The sequence below is a fragment of the Fulvia fulva genome, chromosome 2 (genome assembly GCF_020509005.1).
Source record: "Fulvia fulva chromosome 2, complete sequence".
Taxonomy (NCBI): domain Eukaryota; kingdom Fungi; phylum Ascomycota; class Dothideomycetes; order Mycosphaerellales; family Mycosphaerellaceae; genus Fulvia; species Fulvia fulva.
The window spans coordinates 6,723,553-6,745,634 of NC_063013.1; the positions used below are offsets into that span (position 1 = coordinate 6,723,553).

General features: G+C 54.1%; 8 protein-coding genes across 8 annotated transcripts; 1 reads left to right on the forward strand and 7 right to left on the reverse strand.

Annotated features, from left to right (window-relative positions):
* Positions 1 to 1,841: 1,841 nt before the first annotated feature.
* Positions 1,842 to 3,746, reverse strand: CLAFUR5_03814 (Signal recognition particle subunit SRP68; the record flags this gene model as incomplete). Its single annotated transcript, XM_047902962.1, has 1 exon — positions 1,842 to 3,746. One exon carries the CDS (start codon positions 3,744 to 3,746, stop codon positions 1,842 to 1,844), a length of 1,905 nt encoding a protein of 634 aa, XP_047758160.1.
* A 284-nt stretch (positions 3,747 to 4,030) lies between these two features.
* Positions 4,031 to 5,290, reverse strand: CLAFUR5_03815 (uncharacterized protein; the record flags this gene model as incomplete). The annotated part of the gene is made up of 1 exon (XM_047902963.1): positions 4,031 to 5,290. The coding sequence occupies one exon, from the start codon at positions 5,288 to 5,290 to the stop codon at positions 4,031 to 4,033; it is 1,260 nt and encodes a 419-aa protein (XP_047758161.1).
* Positions 5,291 to 7,091: 1,801 nt separating this feature from the next.
* CLAFUR5_03816 (DnaJ xdj1) lies at positions 7,092 to 8,408 on the reverse strand (the record flags this gene model as incomplete). Its single annotated transcript, XM_047902964.1, has 1 exon — positions 7,092 to 8,408. The coding sequence occupies one exon, from the start codon at positions 8,406 to 8,408 to the stop codon at positions 7,092 to 7,094; it is 1,317 nt and encodes a 438-aa protein (XP_047758162.1).
* Positions 8,409 to 8,710: 302 nt separating this feature from the next.
* Positions 8,711 to 10,789, forward strand: CLAFUR5_03817 (Glutamate--tRNA ligase, mitochondrial; the record flags this gene model as incomplete). The annotated part of the gene is made up of 1 exon (XM_047902965.1): positions 8,711 to 10,789. One exon carries the CDS (start codon positions 8,711 to 8,713, stop codon positions 10,787 to 10,789), a length of 2,079 nt encoding a protein of 692 aa, XP_047758163.1.
* Positions 10,790 to 12,508: 1,719 nt separating this feature from the next.
* On the reverse strand, positions 12,509 to 14,072 carry CLAFUR5_03818 (uncharacterized protein; the record flags this gene model as incomplete). Its single annotated transcript, XM_047902966.1, has 3 exons — positions 12,509 to 13,584; positions 13,615 to 13,910; positions 13,963 to 14,072. The coding sequence occupies 3 exons, from the start codon at positions 14,070 to 14,072 to the stop codon at positions 12,509 to 12,511; spliced, it is 1,482 nt and encodes a 493-aa protein (XP_047758164.1).
* A 29-nt stretch (positions 14,073 to 14,101) lies between these two features.
* On the reverse strand, positions 14,102 to 14,329 carry CLAFUR5_03819 (uncharacterized protein; the record flags this gene model as incomplete). Its single annotated transcript, XM_047902967.1, has 1 exon — positions 14,102 to 14,329. The coding sequence occupies one exon, from the start codon at positions 14,327 to 14,329 to the stop codon at positions 14,102 to 14,104; it is 228 nt and encodes a 75-aa protein (XP_047758165.1).
* Positions 14,330 to 14,728: 399 nt separating this feature from the next.
* On the reverse strand, positions 14,729 to 19,013 carry CLAFUR5_03820 (uncharacterized protein; the record flags this gene model as incomplete). Its single annotated transcript, XM_047902968.1, has 3 exons — positions 14,729 to 14,755; positions 14,815 to 18,950; positions 19,001 to 19,013. 3 exons carry the CDS (start codon positions 19,011 to 19,013, stop codon positions 14,729 to 14,731), a joined length of 4,176 nt encoding a protein of 1,391 aa, XP_047758874.1.
* A 1,209-nt stretch (positions 19,014 to 20,222) lies between these two features.
* CLAFUR5_03821 (uncharacterized protein) lies at positions 20,223 to 21,434 on the reverse strand (the record flags this gene model as incomplete). Its single annotated transcript, XM_047902969.1, has 1 exon — positions 20,223 to 21,434. The coding sequence occupies one exon, from the start codon at positions 21,432 to 21,434 to the stop codon at positions 20,223 to 20,225; it is 1,212 nt and encodes a 403-aa protein (XP_047758873.1).
* Positions 21,435 to 22,082: the final 648 nt, after the last annotated feature.

The window sequence follows — 22,082 nt, forward strand, 5'->3', positions numbered from 1 at the left end:
CCAAGACACTCGCGAATCCATCAGTCATTAGGTTGCTCGAGTCGGTGTTGGAAGTCAATCTGAAGATGTGCTGGCGTGCAAAGCTGTGAGGACAGTAATGATCAGCGCAGATCAGCATCGCAATTCTTCAATTGTAGTTTCGCTTTTCCATATCCATGTTCTGGAGTGTCTTTTTTCTTCAGCTATTTTCAGAGACGGGTGTGGCGTTGTTGCAGCGCTAGAGCAAGTGACGTCGTGTCGTGTCGCGTGGACGCAAGACATCTGGGCCAAGCTCTCTCTTGGCAAGCCTGGCCGTTAAAGGTGTTCGTTGGCCGTCGACAAGCCGTTTGATTCAGGCTGCACGCCTAAGAGCTTGGATCTGAAGCTCAAGGTACTGGTCATATCAAGGCAACGTAGGCGAGCTTCTCCGTAGGGCTGCTTTGTCGAGCGGCAGGCCGCTCTTGGCTCTATCCGCCATTCCCGGGTTCCGAGTGTAGGATTGTATGGCCGCAGACCTTAGCATCGGCCAGGTCTCTGAACGTTGGCAGGATGTATGTAGTACTTTTGTTCCTTGCGGCACAGCGAGCTCTGCTTACTGCCTTTGGCGACTCTATCAGTGATAAGATTGACATAATAAGAATGCATGATAATTGCTGAGCTGTGCCGGTAGCTCCTTCGCTATAGTGCTGAGAGCTTGGCATTGCCATTTCCGGAATCCATATCGTCAGGTGGATGTGTTAGCTGCATGTGCGGCACAGCGTCCATGGTATGGTAGGAGTAGTACACGCCTTGCATCGCTCGATACGATGTGAACCATAGACACGGTTTGTGACTTGAGCCTGAGCTCTCAAGAGTGGTGCTAAGCTGCTCGTAACTGAGCCCATGATCAGGATCGAGTTCCGTGAACGTCTTTCGCCAGGATGTTGCTCTGCTCCAAGCCTAGCAAAGCTGAGGCCGCGGAGATGGAAGCCGTGGGCGAGGGCCACACACGAAGGTGCTGACCATCGAAGCACGGCGGCTCAGACCGTGTTCCTCCTCGCCGATTCAACATGGCACCCCGACCGCTGTCAAGAGTCATGTTCATGCCGGCACAGGATTGACACTTAAGCGATGGCTTCGTCAGCAGTGATCGAAGAAACGGCGTTGCTCGCTGGTCGTGTCCGTCTCCATGGGCTGTTGGCAAGATTGATTGCTACTCGGTGACAGCGACAGCCAGTATCTGCGATCCAGATCCTAGGGTAATTTGACCATGCGCGAGCACCTCGCGCAGGTCACCATGCTCCACGCATTGATGTAGCGCGCCAGCAGGTTCAAGCAACGCGATTCACGGCGAAGACGTCAACGCGCTCGGCGGCCATGAACCTGGTCCATACTTGCTCGGTGCTGTTGCTGAGCAGGACTGACTTCCGGATGCCAAGTGACCCGTACTGCCCAATGCACAACAGCATCTCTAGGAATCGTTGGTGTTGCCGTGTTGCTGATGCTCATGCCATCCTCGCCGCTCCTCGGAAGTCTTCGAACACACAGTGCTCATCTTCCACGTGGCGCCGGGTTGTCCAAGATTCAATGATTCCATCTTTGCACACCAGAATGGAGTTCCAGGACTCAGTCGTATAGCGCAGCTCTCACGACAACATCAAGAAGCTTGTCGTGCGGTGTGAGGTGCGGTCAAGTATTGTTTTGTCAAAGTCAAGATCCGGGTCCCCACAACAGGACGCGTAATGCTGCGCGTAAAGCACGCCCATCATTGCAACTTCCGGCCGTGCCACAACTGATAAGAGCACGGCGATAACGATGAGATACGGACAATGGCGTGGGAATCGGGTACTGTTTGCCCAAGACACTCTACCTAAATGATGCTGCTACCGCCCAAAGCTGAACCATCCCTTTTTCTGCGGCTGCTGAGGAGCATTCTCTTCAACACCGTTCACTTGCGGCTGAGGCTTTTCTACCACTGCCGCTGCTGCTCTGCCTGGGTAGTCGATGTAGTTGAAAGCCACGTCGAGGAACAGCGGCTTCACTGGGACTGGCTCGATCTTGGGTGGATATGTCACCAGATTTGTAAGGTCGACTTGTGTACCCGGTGTTGGGTAGTCGTTCAGCTTCTGCACGAGAGGCGCTGCAGAAATCATGTTCTTCTCAGCAGCCTTCGCAGAGTTGGCTTCGAGTGTTCGCATCTCCACGATGGCGTGCATTCGAGAGGTTAGCGACTCGAGGTGAGCCCTGAGCTTTTCGGATGTTGCTGGCTGGATGTCGAGCGTTGGTGGGGAATTTGCATCGCTTGTTGACGTTGAGGCAGGCAGCGGCTGGGACACAAGTTCCAGCGCCCGTTTCAGTAATGCAAGCGCATTCAGGTGGTTGCCGAGTAGGCTATGCGAGTATGAGATGTTCAGGCACTTCAACGCGCGGAAGTAGTTGGCCTTGCCATCGAGCTCCTGGACGAACTTTTCGTCACGCATGGCTCCACGAAGGTCTTTCACAGAGTTGATGCTTTGTATCGTGGCGTCGTACAGGACGTTCCTTTCCTTCAACCGCCCAAGCTGTCGTCCCCTGGGTTCTTCCTTCTCTGGCTGCTCGGCGCCATCCTTTCGCGAACGTTTCGACTTCTGCTTCTCAGGCTGGAAGGTGATGCCATCATCCTCACCAATAAGGATACGGTTGCGACCGACTCGCCAGGACACAAGATCGTGGTTGACGGAAAGGCTCGTCACGCGAAGATCTTGCATGCGCGGGTCGCCTTCATCTACACGCTCTTTCTCGAGTTCATCCGTAGCCCGTTTGGTCGCGTCTGCCGCATCTTGTGATGCGATCAGAACATCGTCGTACGCAGCGGCTTTGTCACGCGAGGCCGCACTCGCATCTGATTGAAGGTATGCCCGTAGTTTCGCTTTGGCAGCGGTCACATTCGCAAGGGCCTGGCCTATCGATGCATCGACGATATTTGCCTTGCGACCTCTCCATGTCACGCTGTTCGGAATCTCTTGCGGTGCTGCCTCTTTCTCGGCTTCAGTCTTCGGCACAGGCTTGTCCTTGAGCGCGTACGGATCGAGCTTCCCAACCGCCTGTACAAGTGCTTGGTCGTCCTTTGGGAAGTATCGCTTCGCTACGGTCGGGATCGCGATCGTACGTGACAGCTGTGCTTGGTATGCAGCGTAGCGTATGGTTGGGTCCACGGTGTTCGCCAGAATCTCCCTGTACACCTCCTTCTTCTCCTTCTCAAGCAGTGCAGCATAGATGACACGGGATTGAGCGTAGTGTCTCAAGCACGGCTGCCATCTCTGCTCACTCGCCTGGCCGTCACCCGATCGCTGTCCTTCCGACTGCTTCTCGAACTCCTCCGATCCTGCCAGCGAGGACTGGTACGCCCTAGCCTCAAGCACATCCTGCTCGTTCGCCTTAGAAGAGCTCTCCTGTAGTGTTTTCACAAGATCGTGTGCAGTCTTCGCAGCTTTGCTCAGCCGAGAAATGATATGGCTCCGTGTGGATCCGGTTATGCCCGCATTGTCCTCGGTATGGCTGGTCTTGATGTGCATTGCATGTGCCCACGCTCGCTCAGATGTGAGCAGTAGCAGATGGGCGAACTCATGGTTGCTGCCGACGTCTTCCGCTGTGACTGGCTTCTTGCTGAACTTTTCCCTCTTGGCTGTCGCTCTTCCCAAGCGCTTTCGTGTTGCTAGCAGCTGCCGCGAAAGCTGTGCGCGGTATGAGTTGTAGTCGCCGATGAGGAGCGCCTCACGGTGGGTGGCGACGAAGTTGGTGATATCCATATCGTAGACAGTGTGATGTGTCTCGTGATGTTGAGATGCTTCCCGAGTCGTGTTCAATGCTGAAGATGGCCCCACTTCAGTTCACGCCAAGAGTTCGAGGGACGACACCCTTCTCGTCTTCATGTTCCCTTACATGAGCCTCAACATCACATGCACCGGCAAAGTCACAAACATTGTCCCATCTTCAAGGAGATATTGCACTGCCAGGAGTTCAGGCAACGCAACGACATGATCTCGATTCAAGACAGCGGCCCTCGGCGGTAAATACGCTGTAGAGCTATGCTTCAGCTATCGACCCTTGGCACCACATGTGCCTCTACATACAGCTTCTTGTCTGTCGGCCTTACCTTATTCGTGCCATCCAGGAACTGGAGTACATTGCCCTCCACATATCGAAAAAGCTTCCTCGGTCCAAATTGAGGCATGACCCAAAGCGCAAGACACCATTTCTTCCTGTCTTGCTTGTTGAACAGCCGTGTGGAGTCGACCGGTATCCCATCCCGCACTCCTTGGGTGTTCATGTCCTTCATGATGGCATGACATATCTGGCTCACCTCTTCGGGTTCATCGATTGCCCACCGTATATCTCTTGGAAAGGTCACACCATCAAAGTCGGTGTGACGATTCACTATAGTGACGGCGATTTCGACATTTCTCTTCGGCCACTTCTTCAGAACCAGGTGATCATGTTTTCTCGGATCCCAAGGAGCCAAGCAATACGTTGGGAGGAACGGCATACCCGTTAACTGAGACGACGCACCAGCCTCAATATGCTTCCGGAGTCTAGCCAGGAATTCCTCTTCGGTCTCGACGTAAGTACCCATCAAGCTGAAGATTCCACACCTCCAATTCGCGTCGTATTCAGATAGTACGCGAAGGCCACGTTCGTTAACGTCGCCGATGCAGAAGTCGTCGAAGTCGTACGCGTGGATCCAGCTACACGTGAAAGCGGTCAAATCCTCGTTGTAGGTCACTAATATTGGCCAGCAGTAGCCAGGGCCCCCGGGTCCAGCAGTCCGCTGGTCTTGATACTTATTTAAACTCCGGATCCATACGGGAAGGTTGCCAATTCGCAGATACTGACGCCGTTCCTCTTTGACAGGTATTTGGACACAGTCCTCTACGCTGTCTGGGCCTTCTGGTAATCGCTGCAGGCTCACTTCTGCCAGTATCTCCACGTCGTTGTGCTGAGTGCCCTGATACAGGTCTTGGACTTCGTCGAAGCGTGATTTGCCATCCAGTAGGACAGCACCCCAGCCAGGAACTTCAAGTCGACATGAGAATTTGATGATGCGCTCGGTCTTCTGTAGCTCCTTCAGTATGGTCTCACCTGGCATGATTCTGGCCAGCATGACATCCTTGATCATCGACGGCAGCGAGTCTACCTTCGCATGCAAGGGAACATCCATCATAAATGTGGCTGGAACCACCTTATCAAGAATCTTGTTTGACTTGACTTTCTCGAAGCGGACTTGAATCTGTGCTGAAGACTGTAGTTGCTGCATAGCATCCGCGGGCGCTGCCCAGGGAACAGCTGCCGCCATGTAATTCGTGCGAAGATGATGTATCCAGGACAATATGTCGATCGCAGACGATGCAGATATAGACGCAGATGTTTGTTGATGACGCAGTAAGTACACTCTGGAAGCAACTCAAAGTAATGGGTTGTCTTTGCTCACACTGACCTTTCTGGCTGACGCTCGTAGCATTCACTTATCAACGGCGATCGAGGTATGTCCAGCGGAATCATCACCACTACGATTTTCGAATGAACCAAAAACAGCTGTCTGAATGGCAGCAATCGCTGTGCAAAATATCCCCTCATCTTGCAAGAACAAATATCATCCAACAGCAAAACAAACATCCTTGCCCCAATGGCTTACGCCACGGCGGCTTCATTGGAGCACATCCATGCTCCATCTGATACGCAACATACAGAGTATATGACCGGACGTCCTTGAAAGGACGCTCCACCCGCGCCATCCAGGCGAGAATGATAATCGAAGGTCAGGATTATACACGTTGTATATGTACCGTTGGAAGAGTGTCACATGCAAGCCGCGGGGGCCAAGTCATCCCCTGTTCGTGATGTACCTTGGTGAGCTAATATATACCACAACAGAACTTCGACCCTCGACAATCGGCCTGGTCTGAATGGCGCAGTCAGGGCTCCAAATGAGCTTTGGCTACTATTTCGGCGTGTTCATGACCAGGACACAGGGCTGTCCCGAGTCACGGTGTCTGCGAAGCTGGCTCGTTCAGACCAGGCTGATTGTTGTTTTTGCCCTATCCACGGGCCTACTTTCGTGCTGCACGATCATTTTTGCATTCCTTTTTGCTACCTGCCCATGTCGAACCAACTGCTAATATTCGAAGCTCTATATACCAACCCACAATCTCTACTCTCGACAGTCTTCCTGACCTGAATGGCACCGTGGGACAGGCCACATAGGGGCTCGGCTTACAGAACGACCTTCAGGCATCCTTACTGCAGTGTCACGACACTGGAGGGCGAACTTCTCGGGGTCGTCGTCATTCAGGTCAGGGCGATTGTTTCTTTTTGTCCTCGTTTGCTCCTTAACCATATCGCCGTGGGCAATGTAGCAGAAGCTATATTTGCCACGCCAAAACCTTCACCCTCGACAGTCGCTCTGGTCTAGATGGTGTAGTCTGACCTCTACCAAGGCAATATCTACCACGTCGTTGCTCGTCAGCGTGAATAACGCTGTGACGCACACGAGAGAGAGAACGACATCATCTGGACCAGGAGGATTGTTTTTTTTGCTCACCCTTTTGCTTTTCCGATCACATGCTCATCGATCAGAACCGAGCTTGATATAGGACCATGGAAGTGATACACCCAGCGATTGTCCTGGGCTCAATGGCGCAGTTAAAAGGCCGAGTGTCTCTTGGCGGAAATGTCCCTGACATCGCTCCCATCACACGGCAAGGTTGTGATCGGGGAGAAGCTCTTGGAGAAGCGATTGGGTCCAGGGCGGTTGCTTTTTTTTTTGCTTCGGTGGCGCCCTTAGGTCATTCGCACGTTAGCATTAGCAGTGGATTCGAGCTGAGTTTAGAATATGTTGTCCGATCTCTTGATCTGTGATCGTCAAGGCCGTTTATAGCTGTACATCATCTCTACTAGGGGTGGGAGTGGCATCTCGCTACTGTTTTGAAAGCAGGTCACCCGCTGTATCATCCACAACCAACGCCGACGCTATGCATTCATAACCCAGATATTGCTTGCCCGAAAGCCTCATCATCAGCTGTTGCATACCTCTTATCCTGTGGCGGTCTTTCTGCGTGCTCCTCTATTCCACGGTGTACTCTCTCCGTGCGATACTCTTACTGCTGCGCACACTGCGCTCCACCCGCACCATCATCCTCATCTTCCCACTCTGCACCCGCCGCTCGAGGATCGTCCGAGCCAGCGCCGAAGCCCTCCAGACTGTCAATAACCTCGAACTGAACTTCGTCGACCATCTCGGGAGTCTCTCCAGGTCCGAACTTGATGCCCTCGGCCTTTGGTAGTACCGCCTTGACAGCATCGACAGCCTTCTGGTCCTTCAGCCATCCATCTTCGGGGAAGTTGATCTTGACGGAGAGGTAAAGGTCTCCTCGTGTATCGGATCGCTTGAGTGGCATTCCCTCCCCGTGCACGATTAGGACTTCGTCGGGTCGTAGGACTTTGCCTTCTGGTTGTTCGACGTGGAGTTGTATGCCGCGGCCATCGAGGTGTTTGAGGACGACTCTGTTGAAGCCAGTCAAGGCCTCTGATAGACTGATATCGAGCTCTGCGTGGAGGTCTGCGCCCGCGCGGTTGAAGACCTTGTGCTGCTCCTCCACCAGCTCGAAGATGATGTCTCCAGGCTCTGAGTCGTCCGGATCCTGATCTGCCTCGCCTGCCAACACAATGTGCTCTCCCTCCCGGCTGCCTCTTGGGACGTAAAGCTCGAGGATCTTCTTCTGCTTGATCGTCCTCTCGCCTTTGCATTTCTTGCACTTATCCTTGTCCTGGTACCAGCTGCCCTTCCCACTACACGTGGTACACGGCACCGTCGCCTGCGTCACCATGCCTGGACCTACTGGCTGCAGTTTTGTAATGCTTCCCCGCCCCTTGCACGTATCACACGTCTTTGGCTTGACCTTCTCACTCTTCCCTCCACTCCCACTGCAATGCGAACAAATCACATTCTTCGTCGACGCAAACTTGGTCGTCTTGCCCTTGTACAGCTCCTCCAGCGTCACCTCATACTGCTGCATTTCACTCTTTCCCTTCCCTCTCCTCCTCCTCGGCCCTGCGCCTCCACCCATGCCTCCCATCCCAAAAGAATCTCTTCCCATCCCGCCCATTCCTCCTTGGCCAAACATTTGCGCAAGGATGTCGTCAAGGTCAGGGCCTCCTCCGGGAAAGCCGTTCTGGCCTTTCTCGAAGGCGGCCATGCCGTGTTGGTCGTACATGGCGCGCTTTTCATCGTCGATGAGGATTTCGTAGGCTTGGGAGACGGCTTTGAATTTGATGTCGGCTTCTTCGCGTTGGTCTTCGGGAACTTTGTCGGGGTGAGAGGTGAGGGCGGCGCGGTGGTAGGCTTTCTTGACTTCGGCTTTGGTCGAGGTGGATGTGATGCCGAGCACTTCGTAGAGGTCGATTTCTTCTGCCATCGTGAGGTTGGTGGTGGTGGTGTCGCTCGAGGTTGGTGGTAGATCAGGTAGGTGACGATGTTGTCAAGAAGGTCGCTCCAGTAGTAGGGACCTGACGTCTGGTGTGAAGAGAGCGATTTCGGTAGAGGAAGTGTTTACTTGGGATGATGTATCGTCGTCACTGCAGGTGCTCAGAATGTTTAAAGCCGTGATCATGTCAGCAACGGAGCCATCGCCGGCACGCGTCCGGCATCATTCTTGCCATTCGCAGCATCTGAAGTGAATGCAAATCCTTCATCATCAAAGTCGCACGTGAAAGTCTCATGGTCTTGTCGTCGAGTGTGAGAGCACTCGCAAAGCCGGCTGAAAGCTGGATCTGTGCATCATGCCGCCTCCAACAAGGTCGTGCGGCCACTCGCGCCTATTCTGCATGTCCCGATAGCAGGACCAAGAACGCGTTTGGCCATCATAGATATACGCAAAGTCTTACCAAGAGACATGCATCCACGTCTACTGATGGCTTTGGATCTTCTGGACCGAGGAATGGAAAGCTGCCAGACAGTCCAGCCAGAACCCGATTTGCCCCTTCGCCGACAGGATACATGCATATCGGAGGACTGAGAACAGCACTATTCAGCTACTTGCTTGCAAGACGAACGAAAGGCCAGTTCATTTTGCGAATAGAAGACACGGATCAGAAGCGACTAGTCGATGATGCCGAAGCACGACTTTGCGAGGATCTCCAATGGGCTGGCTTGCAGTGGGACGAAGGACCACAAGTTGGTGGATCATATGGACCTTACAAACAGTCTGAGCGAAATGATATCTATCAACAGCATGCTAGGAATCTGTTAGACTCAGGTGCTGCATATAGATGCTTCTGCACACCTCAGACTTCCGGAGCGAGCGGTGGCAAAGCAGCGTATGTCACGAGTGGTTGTTACCAAGATTGCTCATCATTGCCAACTGAGCAAGCGCAAGACCGCGCCGAATCGAAGCACGAAGCATTCACGATACGTCTGAAGCAGCCTGAGAACGTACATAAGCGCGTGTACACAGACCTGATCTATGGCAAGATACAGCGTCTAAAGCGATCGCCCAGCGCCAGCCAAGGTGGGGAGGACGATTCTGGCATCGATGCTGCGGACACGATTCTCGTCAAGTCAGATGGCACGCCGACCTATCACTTTGCGAACGTCGTGGACGATCATCTAATGAAGGTGTCGCATGTCATCCGTGGTACAGAGTGGATGGCAAGCACGCCTCTACATTACGATCTTTACTCAGAATTCGGTTGGGAGCCGCCGGCATTTGCCCACGTTGGTCTCCTGGTCGATGAGAATAAGGCCAAGTTGTCGAAGCGCAGCAACACTGGACTCATTCTTGACGTGAAAGGCATGCGAGAGCAGGAAGGTATTCTACCCGAAGTGCTATGTAACTTCCTCGCGCTACTAGGTTGGAGCAATCCTGGTCGAAACGACGTCTTGGAGATGGACGAGCTCATTCGGAACTTCAACCTCAAGTTCACGAAAGGCAACACGATCGTGCGAATGGAGAAGTTGTGGTACTTGCAGAAGCAGCATGTAGCACGCAAGTGTGAAAGAGCTCGCGAGACCAAATCCGTCGAGCCAGTCCAGGACCTGGTTCAACAGATCAGAAAGGAAGCAGTAGCGACATATCAGGACGAGATCTCATCACGCTTCCCAACCACTGAAGAGCAAGACGCCTACTGCGCGCAGGTGTTGCTAGCAGACTCCAAGTCTTACCAAACGCCAAAACAGTACATCGAACGCAACCGCTACTTCTTCAAGTACGATCCTGAAGAGCTCACCCACAGCGATAACTTCGCCGATGGCGCCACGTCAATGGCCTATCAATTCCTCACGCGGAAGATGCTGGAAGACTTTGATTTCAAGCAACCATTCCTTGAGCCAGTCACGCCGACCAAGCCCTCTAGCACAACCCATGACAACGCTACCGATATTGACCACAAGTCAACCCTTATCCACGCCGCCACCAACCACTCGATCTGGCGCGCCCTCGTCAATCCCATGTGGCTCATGCTTCCCACCGATAAATACCTTGAAGCAGCCAAGTCCGGCCAGGTCCCTCAGCCTGGTGAAGAGCTCAGCCACGTTCCCTTCACAGACAAGCCGCTGGATCTTGAGGCGTATGCTAAGTTTGCTGCCGATAAGGCAAGCAATCCTGCCCTGACTGCTGCCGGGACAGAGGAGACGGTCAAGGCGTATAAGGAGTGGAACAAGGGTATGATGAGGTATTTGAGGGAGAAGCTGAGTTACGGTATGCCGGGGCCTAGTGTGGGTGTCATCATGGCGATTTTGGGGTATGAGGAGTGTTGTAAGAGGCTTGGTGCTGAGGTGCAGGGGAGGGGAGGATGGTGAGGACTTGTTTATATCACGAACCATATGTTGAAGCCTTAGATGATTCCACGAACTCAAAAGTACGCTAATAAATGCTAATGGCACAATCAGAAGATCTCAGGACATCACCTACTGGAGAACAAGAATACGTACGCACACTCAAGTCAAGATGCACAACAATCATCCTCGGTCGAATGCCTACCAGGGATCCCTTCATCCAGCATCAATACGTATGACTTGACGTCGTATGGTCGCACGCTGGATTGTTGTCAATCGCTGTTGACCTGCGCCATTCGGCCGAGGATGACTGTCGAGGATAGGTAAAATGTCTGTCTCTATATACATCCACCCAAGGTTGAGAGTCATGGGATACCATTGCGAATGAAACGCACAGGAAGGAGATATGGAGATATCCCTTAACGCATGCAGAGCAAAAGAACATGCACCGTTAACCTCAGAGCAAAAAACAATAGCCCTCGATTGAATGGCTACCCAACGGCACCTCAGTCGACATTAACACATATCAGTTGAAGCAGGGATGCGGCCGGTTGGGTGTGTACAGATCGATCTGCAACTGCACCACTCGGCCGAGAATGACTGTCGAGGGTAGATAGAAATCCGACTCTTTGTATGACTTCGACTTCGACTGACTTAGCACCATGTGATCACCATGAAGTCCGACGAAACCCAAGCGACAGTCACAAGCGTTTCACTGTCGATCGTTGCCCCAGACGTGCCGTGATGTTTGCTGCTCTGCGTCATCTTTCGTGGCATATCAAGTGACGGTATCGGAAAAGGTGAAGACTTGTGGAGGCGAAGTGGAAAATGAGATGTGCTCGGTGGATACAGTACAACTTTTAAAGTACAGAGTCTGTTCGACTGGCGATAGTTTACACAACCCACCGCCATGTCATGCGGTATCGCAAGTCTCCGATCTCTCTCGTGAGCTCATCTGTCTAGGTACGTCTACGCCAGTAGCCGCTCAACTCCAGTTGCTTGCTTTGGCACTTACAATTGGTGACCCCCGCGGCGATGTCAGGGCGACTGGCACTTCTCGCACGGATTGCCCTTTCTAACGCTGCCTTGAAGCCTGCTCGTTCATCGGTCTCATCCGCGCCAGCCATGATCAGCTCCAAGCTGACCCGCGCTGGCAGACGTGCAACATGAGTGAGGAAATTTTGCTCGGTGTACGAAACCGCGACTCTCCCACCACCATACTCGTCCTCCGAGTCTGAGTCGTAGCGGTCACGCTCCCAGCCTCGCCAACTGAGGGCCGCATCAACATCTCGCTTTCAGGGTGCCTTGTCCCAGGACTCGGTGAGATGAAGTGTCAGAGTCTCGAGACTCTTCATCTCATGTACGAGAATGTTGAAGAGCTTCCTCCATGCAGCTGGGTTTAGTGCACTCATCGTACTTCACCTCGAGATGCTTGATGCCACGCACTTCATGTTTGTGCGGTATGTCGTGCATGAAGGCTAGTCCTGCTTCGATGCTGCCCATGACGCGGAATGTGCTTGAGTAGAGAATTGGTAGTGCCACTTCGTAGCACTTTCTACTCACTTGCAAAAGCTGTGTGGGGAGGCTGAGCTTCTGCTGATATACTTTGCGGAAACCAGAGCATTCTTCGAGTTCGTAGGCAAGGCAGGCATAGGTAGTACGTTTCTGAGACTGTTGGTGTGGGCAGCGAGGCTTGAGATATCTGGTCTGTGCATCATTTGTCGGGCGGAGGATGCGAGCAGACTAATCGAGGATATTGATTCCTTTAGCGGGAAATGCATGCCGAAAGATCCGCGTGAGAACACTTTGTGGCAGATCGAATAGATGTGTAGGTGGTCGGACGCCGAACGGGCATTGTTCAAGCTGCTTCATGGAACAGATGTGTCGAATGACTGGGGGCACAGATAGGCCCACTCTCTTGTTGTGTATTGCGACGTTGAGCTTTCGCACGAGTGATTTCCTGGTGCCGTCGTGCTCTTGTCCCCGGATGTAATAGTAGATGATCAGCCTGGGGGCGGCCCCGAACGGAATGCTAGCGACATGCCTGAGGTCTGCGAGCTGTGTAGATAACATTGCATCCTCTTGATCTTCGAAGCCATCATTTACTGCGGAGGTTATGAGAGAATCAGCTGCCCCGGAAGCACACAAATCCTTCCAACTCGGCGTGTCCCAGAAAGAGTCGTCCCATTGTATAGTCAGGCTTTCAAGCTCAGGGAAGCCATAGGTCAAGATGGTAGCGATCCTCGACCAACTTGTCGTGAAGCCGAGCCCACTGATTCGGACTCTCTTGATTCTGGCGGGATGGTCATGTAAGAAGGCAAGGCAAGCATTTGCGCTGCCGTGGAAATGGAACGTCCGGTCGTAGAGCTTGTCAACGCTGCAGTTGTAGCGCTTCCAGTTCACTCGAAGCAGGTTGGCGCAAAGTTCAAGGGACGGAGCCTCCTCTGCATTGCCGATGAAGGAAGAAGCAGTGACAATCATTGGCCAGCCAAGGTACGTGCATCGGTCTATCCTACCAGCTCGTTTCACCAGGTATGTCGTCTGTTCCGTAGGTAGAGGCGCTTTCAGTCCTTTCGGAAAGTCGACAATCCTGACACGACCTGGTGGGCACAGAATCCCGACTATGGTGGAGAAGACATTGTCCGGAAGCTTCAGCAGCTCTGTTTGGGGGCGTTGCGAGACTACGAGCTCGACCTGCGTCAGCTCAGAGCGCGCAAGAAGCTCTTCTTTACGCTCTGCCCTTCTTTCTCCTCGATAGTTGAAGCCTCCCGTTGTCCGGCTGTGTCGTGAAGTGTGGAGTACTCGGACAGGCAGGCCTCCTGTGCATGAGCTGGTCGAGTGATACTCACCATGTCCATCAGCGTAACCCAGGTGTTCGGTAGAGACGAAAGCATTATCCAGGTATTCTCCAGTCCAGCGAACGTCCTTGAACTCGATCTTGTCGAATGTGACTTGATGGAAGTCGACATTATATAAGTGCGCATTCTCCAGCTTGACCGCGTTGAAAGTCGTGTCCGAGAACCTGCAATCCGTGAACGTGACGTTGTTCCAGTTGCAGTCCTTCACGTGGACATTTCGAACTTCGCAGTCTGTGAAGCGGACCTTTGAGATTGTTGACTCATCGTACTCAATATCGAAGTCATGCCTGTCACATATCAGCCCACAGCCATGCTAAAACGGCTACTGAGTCAGCTTACTTTGTACTCTCTGCATCGCCATCACCCAAGTTCCTCTCCTCACGCACCCGACATAGATCGAGTGCTCCAACCAAATCTTTCAACACCTCATTCGCCCTCGAAGACGCCATCGTCTACCACCTCCCACCTCCAGCAGGCGTTACTGTATAATCGGCGCCGTCCTGTCCCTATCGCGAGTCACCGTGTAGCCCTTTTTATGATCCTTCCTCCTATCGTCCCTCTCCCTCTGCTTCCGACTATACTTCCTCGACTTCTCGCGACGCTCAGGGTTGGAATGCTTCCACTGTCCCCAGACGAAGAAGAGGAAGATGCCAGTCCAGGTGAGGAGGGTGGTTTTGCTGCCGATGCCGGCTTTTCGGGGTGGCATTGGCGGGAGTGGTTGTTGTGGTAGCTGAATTGAGGAATGGTGTGTCGGTGGTGGCAAGTCTCAGTGTTGATGTTGGGGAAGACCCGAAGTGGTGCTGTGGTCTTTAAGTTGTTGTGATGGTGGTCGAGTGCTTATGCGCGGTGGTGTTGTATGTGTTGGTGCCTAACCTGATGGACGTGAGCAGCAGACACAAGTGGTTCGGCTCATCAAGATTTTCGCATGTGCGTGTTGAGAAGAGTCACAATTTCCTTGCGGTCTGTGCGAAGCAAAAAGGACAGGGGCCAGCCCGCTTTGACCATGCCCCACGAACAAGCGAGAAGAAGTGAATGTAGTAGTGTGCTCTGAGACGGAAATGTGCATTATATACAACTACCTTACACAAGGCTATGAATGCCTCAATTAGTGACCAGTCAAATGATCGACTGCCTGTAAATGTGTCAGTGTCCTGCAAGTGACTCGAAACTCGAAATCTTTCACGAACTCACCTTATTAATGTCATAATCATACTTCTCAAGCGCTTGTAGTGCTTCCATCCTGGGGTATCCCATGCCAGTCAATCTCTTCAAGATAGGGTCATCGTGCTCTGTTCCCGGTGTAATGGCGCCCCCTCGATCAGGCATGCTCGGTTTCGACACCGGTATCGAGGGAGGGCTGGGGAAGCCATGTGCAAATTGTGGCGTGGAAGAGCTGCCGTTTGTAGGTGGCGCACCCCATGGATCAGTCGGCAGCGAAGTATCTACCTCCTTCGAGTTGTCCAGTCCAGAGAAGATGGCATCCCAGTCTTGCTTCGCATCTTGTGGTGTATGCTGGATGCTACTCTCGCCAGTTGCACCGCTGAAAGCGCTAGTCGATGACGCCGACTGGCCGAAGCTTGAAAGACCGCTGCTTTCTGGATGATGCAACGTCCTGCTCGCTGCGACCGGAGTTTGCTGTGAGGACGCCATAGTATTGGTCATGCTTACGGCAGGTGAATCGAATGCTGGGTTGAACTCGGTGCTTTGCTCGCCATTTGAGCCGAAGTCAAAATCAGTGCCGACCCTATCAGCCTCTTTTGCTTCGGACAAGTCATCAAAAGCATCAAAGTCATCGAACGCATTCTTTGACTTGCTTGGCGCAGCGGATCCCACTGCACTGGTAGATGCAGTGGGAGTGTGGAAGGCATTTTGTAGAGTGCCTGCTGCCGGAGCTACCTCAGTGGTCGTTGCAACAGCTGAAAGGCCCTCATTCGGCGGTGGTTGACTTGTGGGATCTTCTCTTGCAGGCAACAAAAGACCTCCGAACTTTGGGTCAAAGTGGTTCTCCTCTGTACGCTCACCACTGCCACCATGCGCGACGTCATCACTTTCATCGTAAGCTGGCGGGGACCGATGAGCATTTGCAGGAGGAAGTCCGCTGGCAGCCGTTGCACCTGCGCCTGTTGCCGCTGCAGCCTTCTGAGCAGATGTCTCCGCAGCAGGCCCACGTGGCGGTGAGCCGAAGTTGTCATCGAATCCTCTTTCGTCTTCACTGTCGGACTCCTCCTCAGGCTCCAAGCTCTCGATCGGTGGGAACTCAGAGCCCGAGGCCTTCGGCGCTGGCTGGCTTGAAGGCACAGCAAACGGATCATCATGGTCTTTTGCGCTCTCCTTAGCTTTATGAGTCTCGCCAAAGCCAGCAAACATGGAGTCGAAGTCGTCGTTCGCTGCAGTCGGACCTGTGTGGGCTGGCGCTGGCGCAGCTTCTTCATCAGGAAACGCTCCAGGCATATGCTCTTGTACCACAGTCTCTGGTGTCGGATCCTCAGCACCACTTCGAGGCGCATCATTTGTGAAAGTCTCGTCTGTGACTGACGATGCATCTCGAGGCGTCTGAACCTCTCCCGCTCTGCTGGCAGGTGGAATCACCCTTACTGAGCTAGCGTCGCTGTCTGGCGCCTTGCCATCGACTGCGAGCACGGGCAAATGCGATGCAGTGAATTGTTTGCTCGGTGGCGGCGGTGGGGGCTCTGCAACTTGCGGCCTTTCCTTGGCCTGCTCCGACAAAGGAGGAGTAGCGGCTGGAGTGTGCTCCCCCATTGATGATACACTCTGAATAGAGTCAGACATACCAACAGCGCCAGCTCCAATAGCAGCCCCTGCAAGGCCAGCGACGGCAGCGGGTGCAGCACGATTTGCGAAACTGGTGGGAGGTGGTGTGCCACTTCTGCTGCCTCCTGGACCAGCACCACCAAAGGCGGCCGAAGGCCCGAACAGAGCATCAAACGCGCTCGGTGTGGGTCCTGAGGATGTACCGGTGTGCTGTGGGCTAATGGCTCGTTCTTGTCCATCGTTGCTAGGCTTCCTGAAGAACGGGTTGGTCGAGCTCAGGGCTGGGCTTGCCAAGTTTGAAGCCACTGCAGGAGGACTGGCGACAGGCTCTACGGCCGCGGCTGATCGTGCTGCCTCATCTCGCTCTGCTGCCTCGCGTTCGAGATTTGATTTCTCGGTCTGTAGCCTGTCCCGTTCGCTTTCGTTGGTGGCAAGCTGCTTCCTGTTGATACTCGCAAGGCCTTTCTGTTGCCTGGCATCCAACTTCAGTTTCTCGACCTCGGGCTTGAGCCTCGCAACCTCAGCGTTGATCTCAGAGATGCGTTGTTTGATGGTGGCATTTTCCTGCTGATCGGTCTGCAGCGCTTGAGAAAGTGTTTGATGCTGGGTCAGGATATCTTGATAGTTTCCTTCCAGCATAGCGAGCTCCTGGCCGAGCTTCTTCGTCGAGTCTTTCGAAGCTGCTAGCTGCTGCTCCAGCTCCTTGACTGTGCGCACCTCCTGCTCAAATTGCGATCTGAACTGTTGTAGACGGAGCTCCAGGTCTCGCTTCTGGTTGTTGGTGGCAGTAAGATCAGCTTGCGTTGTCGCCTTCTTCGCTTGTGTCTGTTCCATTTGTCCTCTGAGATTGCCTATCTGGTTGCTCATGTTGGCAAGCTCCGTGGTCTCGTTGGTCAGCTTACTGCTTTCCGCAGCGTGCGTGTCGTTGTCTCCTAGCAGATCGTCCGAAGCCTGCGGGACTGGTTGCTGCGGCAGTCCACGAGCCTGATTGGATCCAACTGACCCGCCAGTGGTTTGCGAGGCTAGGCTGGCGCCGAAGGCGGATGTAGGCAGAAACGGCTTAAACATGCCTCCAGGCCCTTGTTGCTGCTGCTGCTGCTGCTGCTGCTGCTGCTGCTGCTGGAAGCCATTTGACTGAGGTTGCTGAAACTGGGCCGGACTGCTCGGCGTGGCTGGTGAACCTCCGCTGAAGGGATCCCTGGTAGCAGAAGCACCAGTACCCTGTGGTTGCAATACTGGTGCCTGTGATTGTGGCTGTGAGCTCGACACCTCATCAAGGCCGAACAGATCATCTGCGGCGGACTTTGGCATAGTAGGAGCGTTCGCAGTGTTGTCGAACGCCGGCGCCGTCGATTGTGTCTGCTGGGTCTGCTTTCGTAGACTTGGTGGGATCAACGCAGGTGGCAAGAAAGCTGGCAAAGGAGGCGCGTTAGGGGCACGCTGTTGTCGTATGAGGTACATGGCCACTGCGAATTCATCCTTGTTGAGTTGACCTTCACTGTTGATGTCTGAAAGATCCCAAATCTGGGCCAGACTCTCCTCTGGCAGGCGTGAATCGGAGAAGAACTGTACAGCTTGTTCACCAGTGATGACTCCACGCCTTTGGGTGTCAATGGTGTTGAAGAACTGATCAAACTTCGCCTTGTCCGCTGGCGTGATGAGCCATGGTGTGCCGCTCGTCTGTGCAGAAAGTGGGGGTGTAGCACCGAATGCGCCGGGAGGCCGTGCCAATGGACTTTGTGCCCTAGGTACGGGTGTGGCAGAGTTGCCCGTGAGCTGTCTTGGTATGGCGGTCGTCGTCAAGGGGGCAGTGCCTTGCCTGCTTGGTGGCGCGCCACGTCTTGCCGCTGCCTCGTATAGCCCGGGCGGCAGTATCGTAGGCAATGCAGTCATGGCGCGATTCTTCATACTGGTCAACAGATGCATGGCGATGAGGAACTCGGTCTGGTCCAGAGCTCCCTTCTGCTCGCGATCTGAAAGGTTCCATATCCGTCCAAGCACTTCATTGGGCAGTCCCGCTCTTTCAAAGATGGCCTTTGCCGTGGCACCATCCAAAAGTCCATTCTGCGCCCCCGATCGTTCAAACAAGCCCGAATACTGCTGCACCTTCTGCGGATCCAGCGGAGGCACCCGGATCGGTCCTTGAGCAGAACTTTGTGCTTGTAGAGGATTGGGTGGGGGTGCGCCTCCCGCAGGACGGGGCACACCACTTCCTCCTGCCACTCCTGCTGCGCCTACACCTGGTATCTGCAGCCCCTCAAACTTCGGTATCGGCCCTGGCTTGAATGCCAGCTCTGTGCTCGGCTCTCTTCCTGCCTGGTAGTGTCCAATCAATCTCAGCACCATGCAGAAGCCCGGCTTGGTGAGTAAGCCTCTGTTCTCCGTGTCTGCGACCTGCCATATCTCGCCGAGGACGTTGGGGGACAGTTTCGTTCGCTCGAAGAAGGACACGGCGTTCTCTCCCGTCACGACGCCGAGTTGGTCCCTGTCGGCCTGCGCGAACAAGAAGCCGAACGCGCGCTTCTCTTCGGGCGAGAGATTCAGGATAGCATGTTCTGCTGTCGTGTTAGTAGTCGTCGTTCGCGGTGACTGCGGATGTGTTCACCCTGGTCTGACATGTTGCCGAGCGGGCGGATAGCATTAGGTGGAGGGATATGCCAGCCCGCGTGTATTGCAGCAGAGACGGTGGCACTCGCTCCAATGATACACGCGACGAGGCACTACTGCGACAAGATGGTATGGACAGCACGTGTTTGTCAGGATCGTTGGGTGGGATGGCTGGTCGTTTCAGCACAGCATCGAGACACGCCGTTCACCAAGAGCTCCGAGAGCATGGGCCACCCGCCTGCAGCGTCATCACAGCTGAGCTCCCGTTCCGATGGCCGAGCAGCGCGTGTGCAACATGCAATGCGTCCGCTATGATACTGTCACGTCCCAGGCGTGTGGGCCGATAGCCCGGTGAACAGACTTCACGTCGCCCAGGTGGCGTTACAGTACCTCGTCCTCATCGTCAACTTCCATGCTTCACCGTCGATCCCACCATGGCCTCGTCGGGTACCCTGATGCGCCGGCTACAGGACCGACTGGACAAGATCTTCATCCCCATGGCACGTTTCGTCGAGTGTTGTAGACGGCGATGCGTTTACCTTGTTCGGGCCTTGCTTGCCACATTGCCATTAAGCACCCTTCGATTCATGCACGATCTCATGCTTTACATGCTTGTGACACCCGATGGCCCAAAATCAGGCAGTTCTGGGCTACAGACTCGGCAGGCTTTTGAACGCAAACTCCTGCCAACTACGGCTGGCCACGTTGTTGAAGGAGACTGTATCATCTGCAAGTCAACCTATGACCAGCCAGCAAGTTTTGTGGAGTTTGAGAAGGGGGAGAGGGGGTGGTGGAGGAGGATTTGTTGTTGGCGTTGAGGGCGGGATGTTGAAGGAGGTGCTGCTGGATATCGCAGATTCTCCCGACACCTCACTCGACCTCACGCGGATAGCCTCACTACGGCTGGGCTGTAGGCACAAGGTCCACGTCTCACTCGACCTCGCGCTGGATACAGACGAAGATGCGTCCAGCTGGACTTCAAACTTCACGGCTGTACAGTATTGGCGCCGCATCCATCTCGACACACGTCAGCAGCCGGATGCCCAACAGATCATGCCAGTCTATGATTTGTACGACAAGAAGCGCGTAACCCGCGGACCTACAAAATGTCATGCTCCTGTGCTTCATAGCATTACAAGAAGCACACGTTGATGAAGCGGCCTAACTCGGATAGCGCCAATATTGTAGAAACTTCTAAAGGTCTTGCAATGTAGCTCAGTCTACCACACCTCAAAGAACAAAAACCCAACCACACTAAGCAAACCACAACCCACCACCCCCCTCCCTCCCAACACCCCACCCCCTTCTCCCTTCTTCGGCTCATTGACCGTCCCCGAAATCACACTCTCATTCCCAAAGAACATCGTCCTTCCCGTCCTATTCCCCTCATTGCCCCTAACCTCCGGCGCCACTGTCTGATCCGGCACCTCACAAACTCTGCCTCCCTCCTCACACACCCCCATCTCCCCTCCCTCGCTCGAATTGAAGTACCCCTTGACATAACTCACCACCATCACCGCATCCTGTTCAGGGGGTCCACCGCTCCATCCTTCATTTCCGTTACTCCAGTGGCTTAGATGGGTTTTGCCAGCTTTGTTCGGGACGTTGTCTCTCATTGTTCTGAGCAGCACTCCATCGGCGTAAAAATCGACGCGGTCGGGGAGCCAGTCGAAGCGGTATTCGTGGTATCCCTCCTGCGGCTGGAAGGATAAGTCCTGTAGACTGAAATCCGCACTTCCAGGGTCCACATAACCCTGCTGTGCGCTCTCGGGACTCTGCAGCACGAGGTTCACCACCCCACCGCCACCAGCAGATCGCTCCAGCTGTTGCCTTGACAAGAACTCGAAATCAATCTCCCTCTCATCATCCACATAAAAAAAGAAAGCCCCACACGTCCCCCCAACCCCCGTAACCTTCATCCCCACCCTCCAACTCCCATAGAGCACATCCATCCTACTAGTGACAATCTCACTCATCCCCACCATCCTCCCCCCACTCCCACTCCCACTCCCATCCCCTTCCTCACTCTCTACCAACTCCCCCCTAACCCACAACTCCAACCCAGGATCTCCACCCCTCACACCCTCCCCTCCCCAATCCCAACCCCTTAGGACAGGATTGGGGACGACATTCTCCACCCGACTCGCCTTCCCGTACGGTCCCCGTGCAAGAGCCGGGGTGACATTGCAAGCTTGTGGCATCCAGATGTGGTCGGTGGAGAGGTTGTGCATGTGGAGGAAATCGGATTCTAGGGCTTGGGTGAAGAGGGCGTGGTGGTGGTGGGGGGAGGTGGTGGTGGAGTTGATGGTGTAGCCGCAGGGACAGGGTGGTGGTGGTGGTGGTGTTGCTAAGGCTGATGTGGTGGCGAGGAGGGTTGTGAGGAGGAGGAGCCGCCGGGGTGTATTTCGGGTGTTGGTGGTGGAGGAGGGCATTGTTTTGCTTCTGTTTGTATGTTGAGTTTGTGATGTCTCATCTCATGAGAAAGGTGTATACTTTCTGTTTGGTGTAAACGCGACTCGAGTGCTGCTGAGAAGTCCCGCGTACCCGTCTCGTCTGTAGTGACGTTGTGGAAGGTGCGATTTGATAGTGGAGCCTTGTGTCACATGCTCTCGTGCGCTGGCCACAGCTTCTAGTGCGGCCGTTGGAAGTGATGCACAAGCGTTGTGACTGTGCAGCAGCTGCGCGACTTCATAGTACCTTCACGAGTATGCACACGCGTTTGCGAAAGTCATCTCTTCCCGCCTCAAACTACACGCCGCATCAATCCCAGCTCGCTTCTGCAGGTGTCCGTGTGAAGCGCCAGGCTGTCGTGGAACATAATGTCGCGATAAAGATAGCTATCTCGAAACCTGGCTACACAGCATTCGAACCACTGTAAGCTGCAGTGCAGGCACGACGACTCCGCGCCACCACCCGTTGTGACTCCCGCGCCACGGCGAGCAGTATTTCGCGCCCGTTAAAATAGTTCCCTGGTATCATTCGAGAGCGAATCCACACACCTGCCCATCCGGCCTGAAGAAAATATAACCTCAATCTCTCTGAATTTCTCTGATCTCTTCCTTTCCTTTCTTCATTTCGTT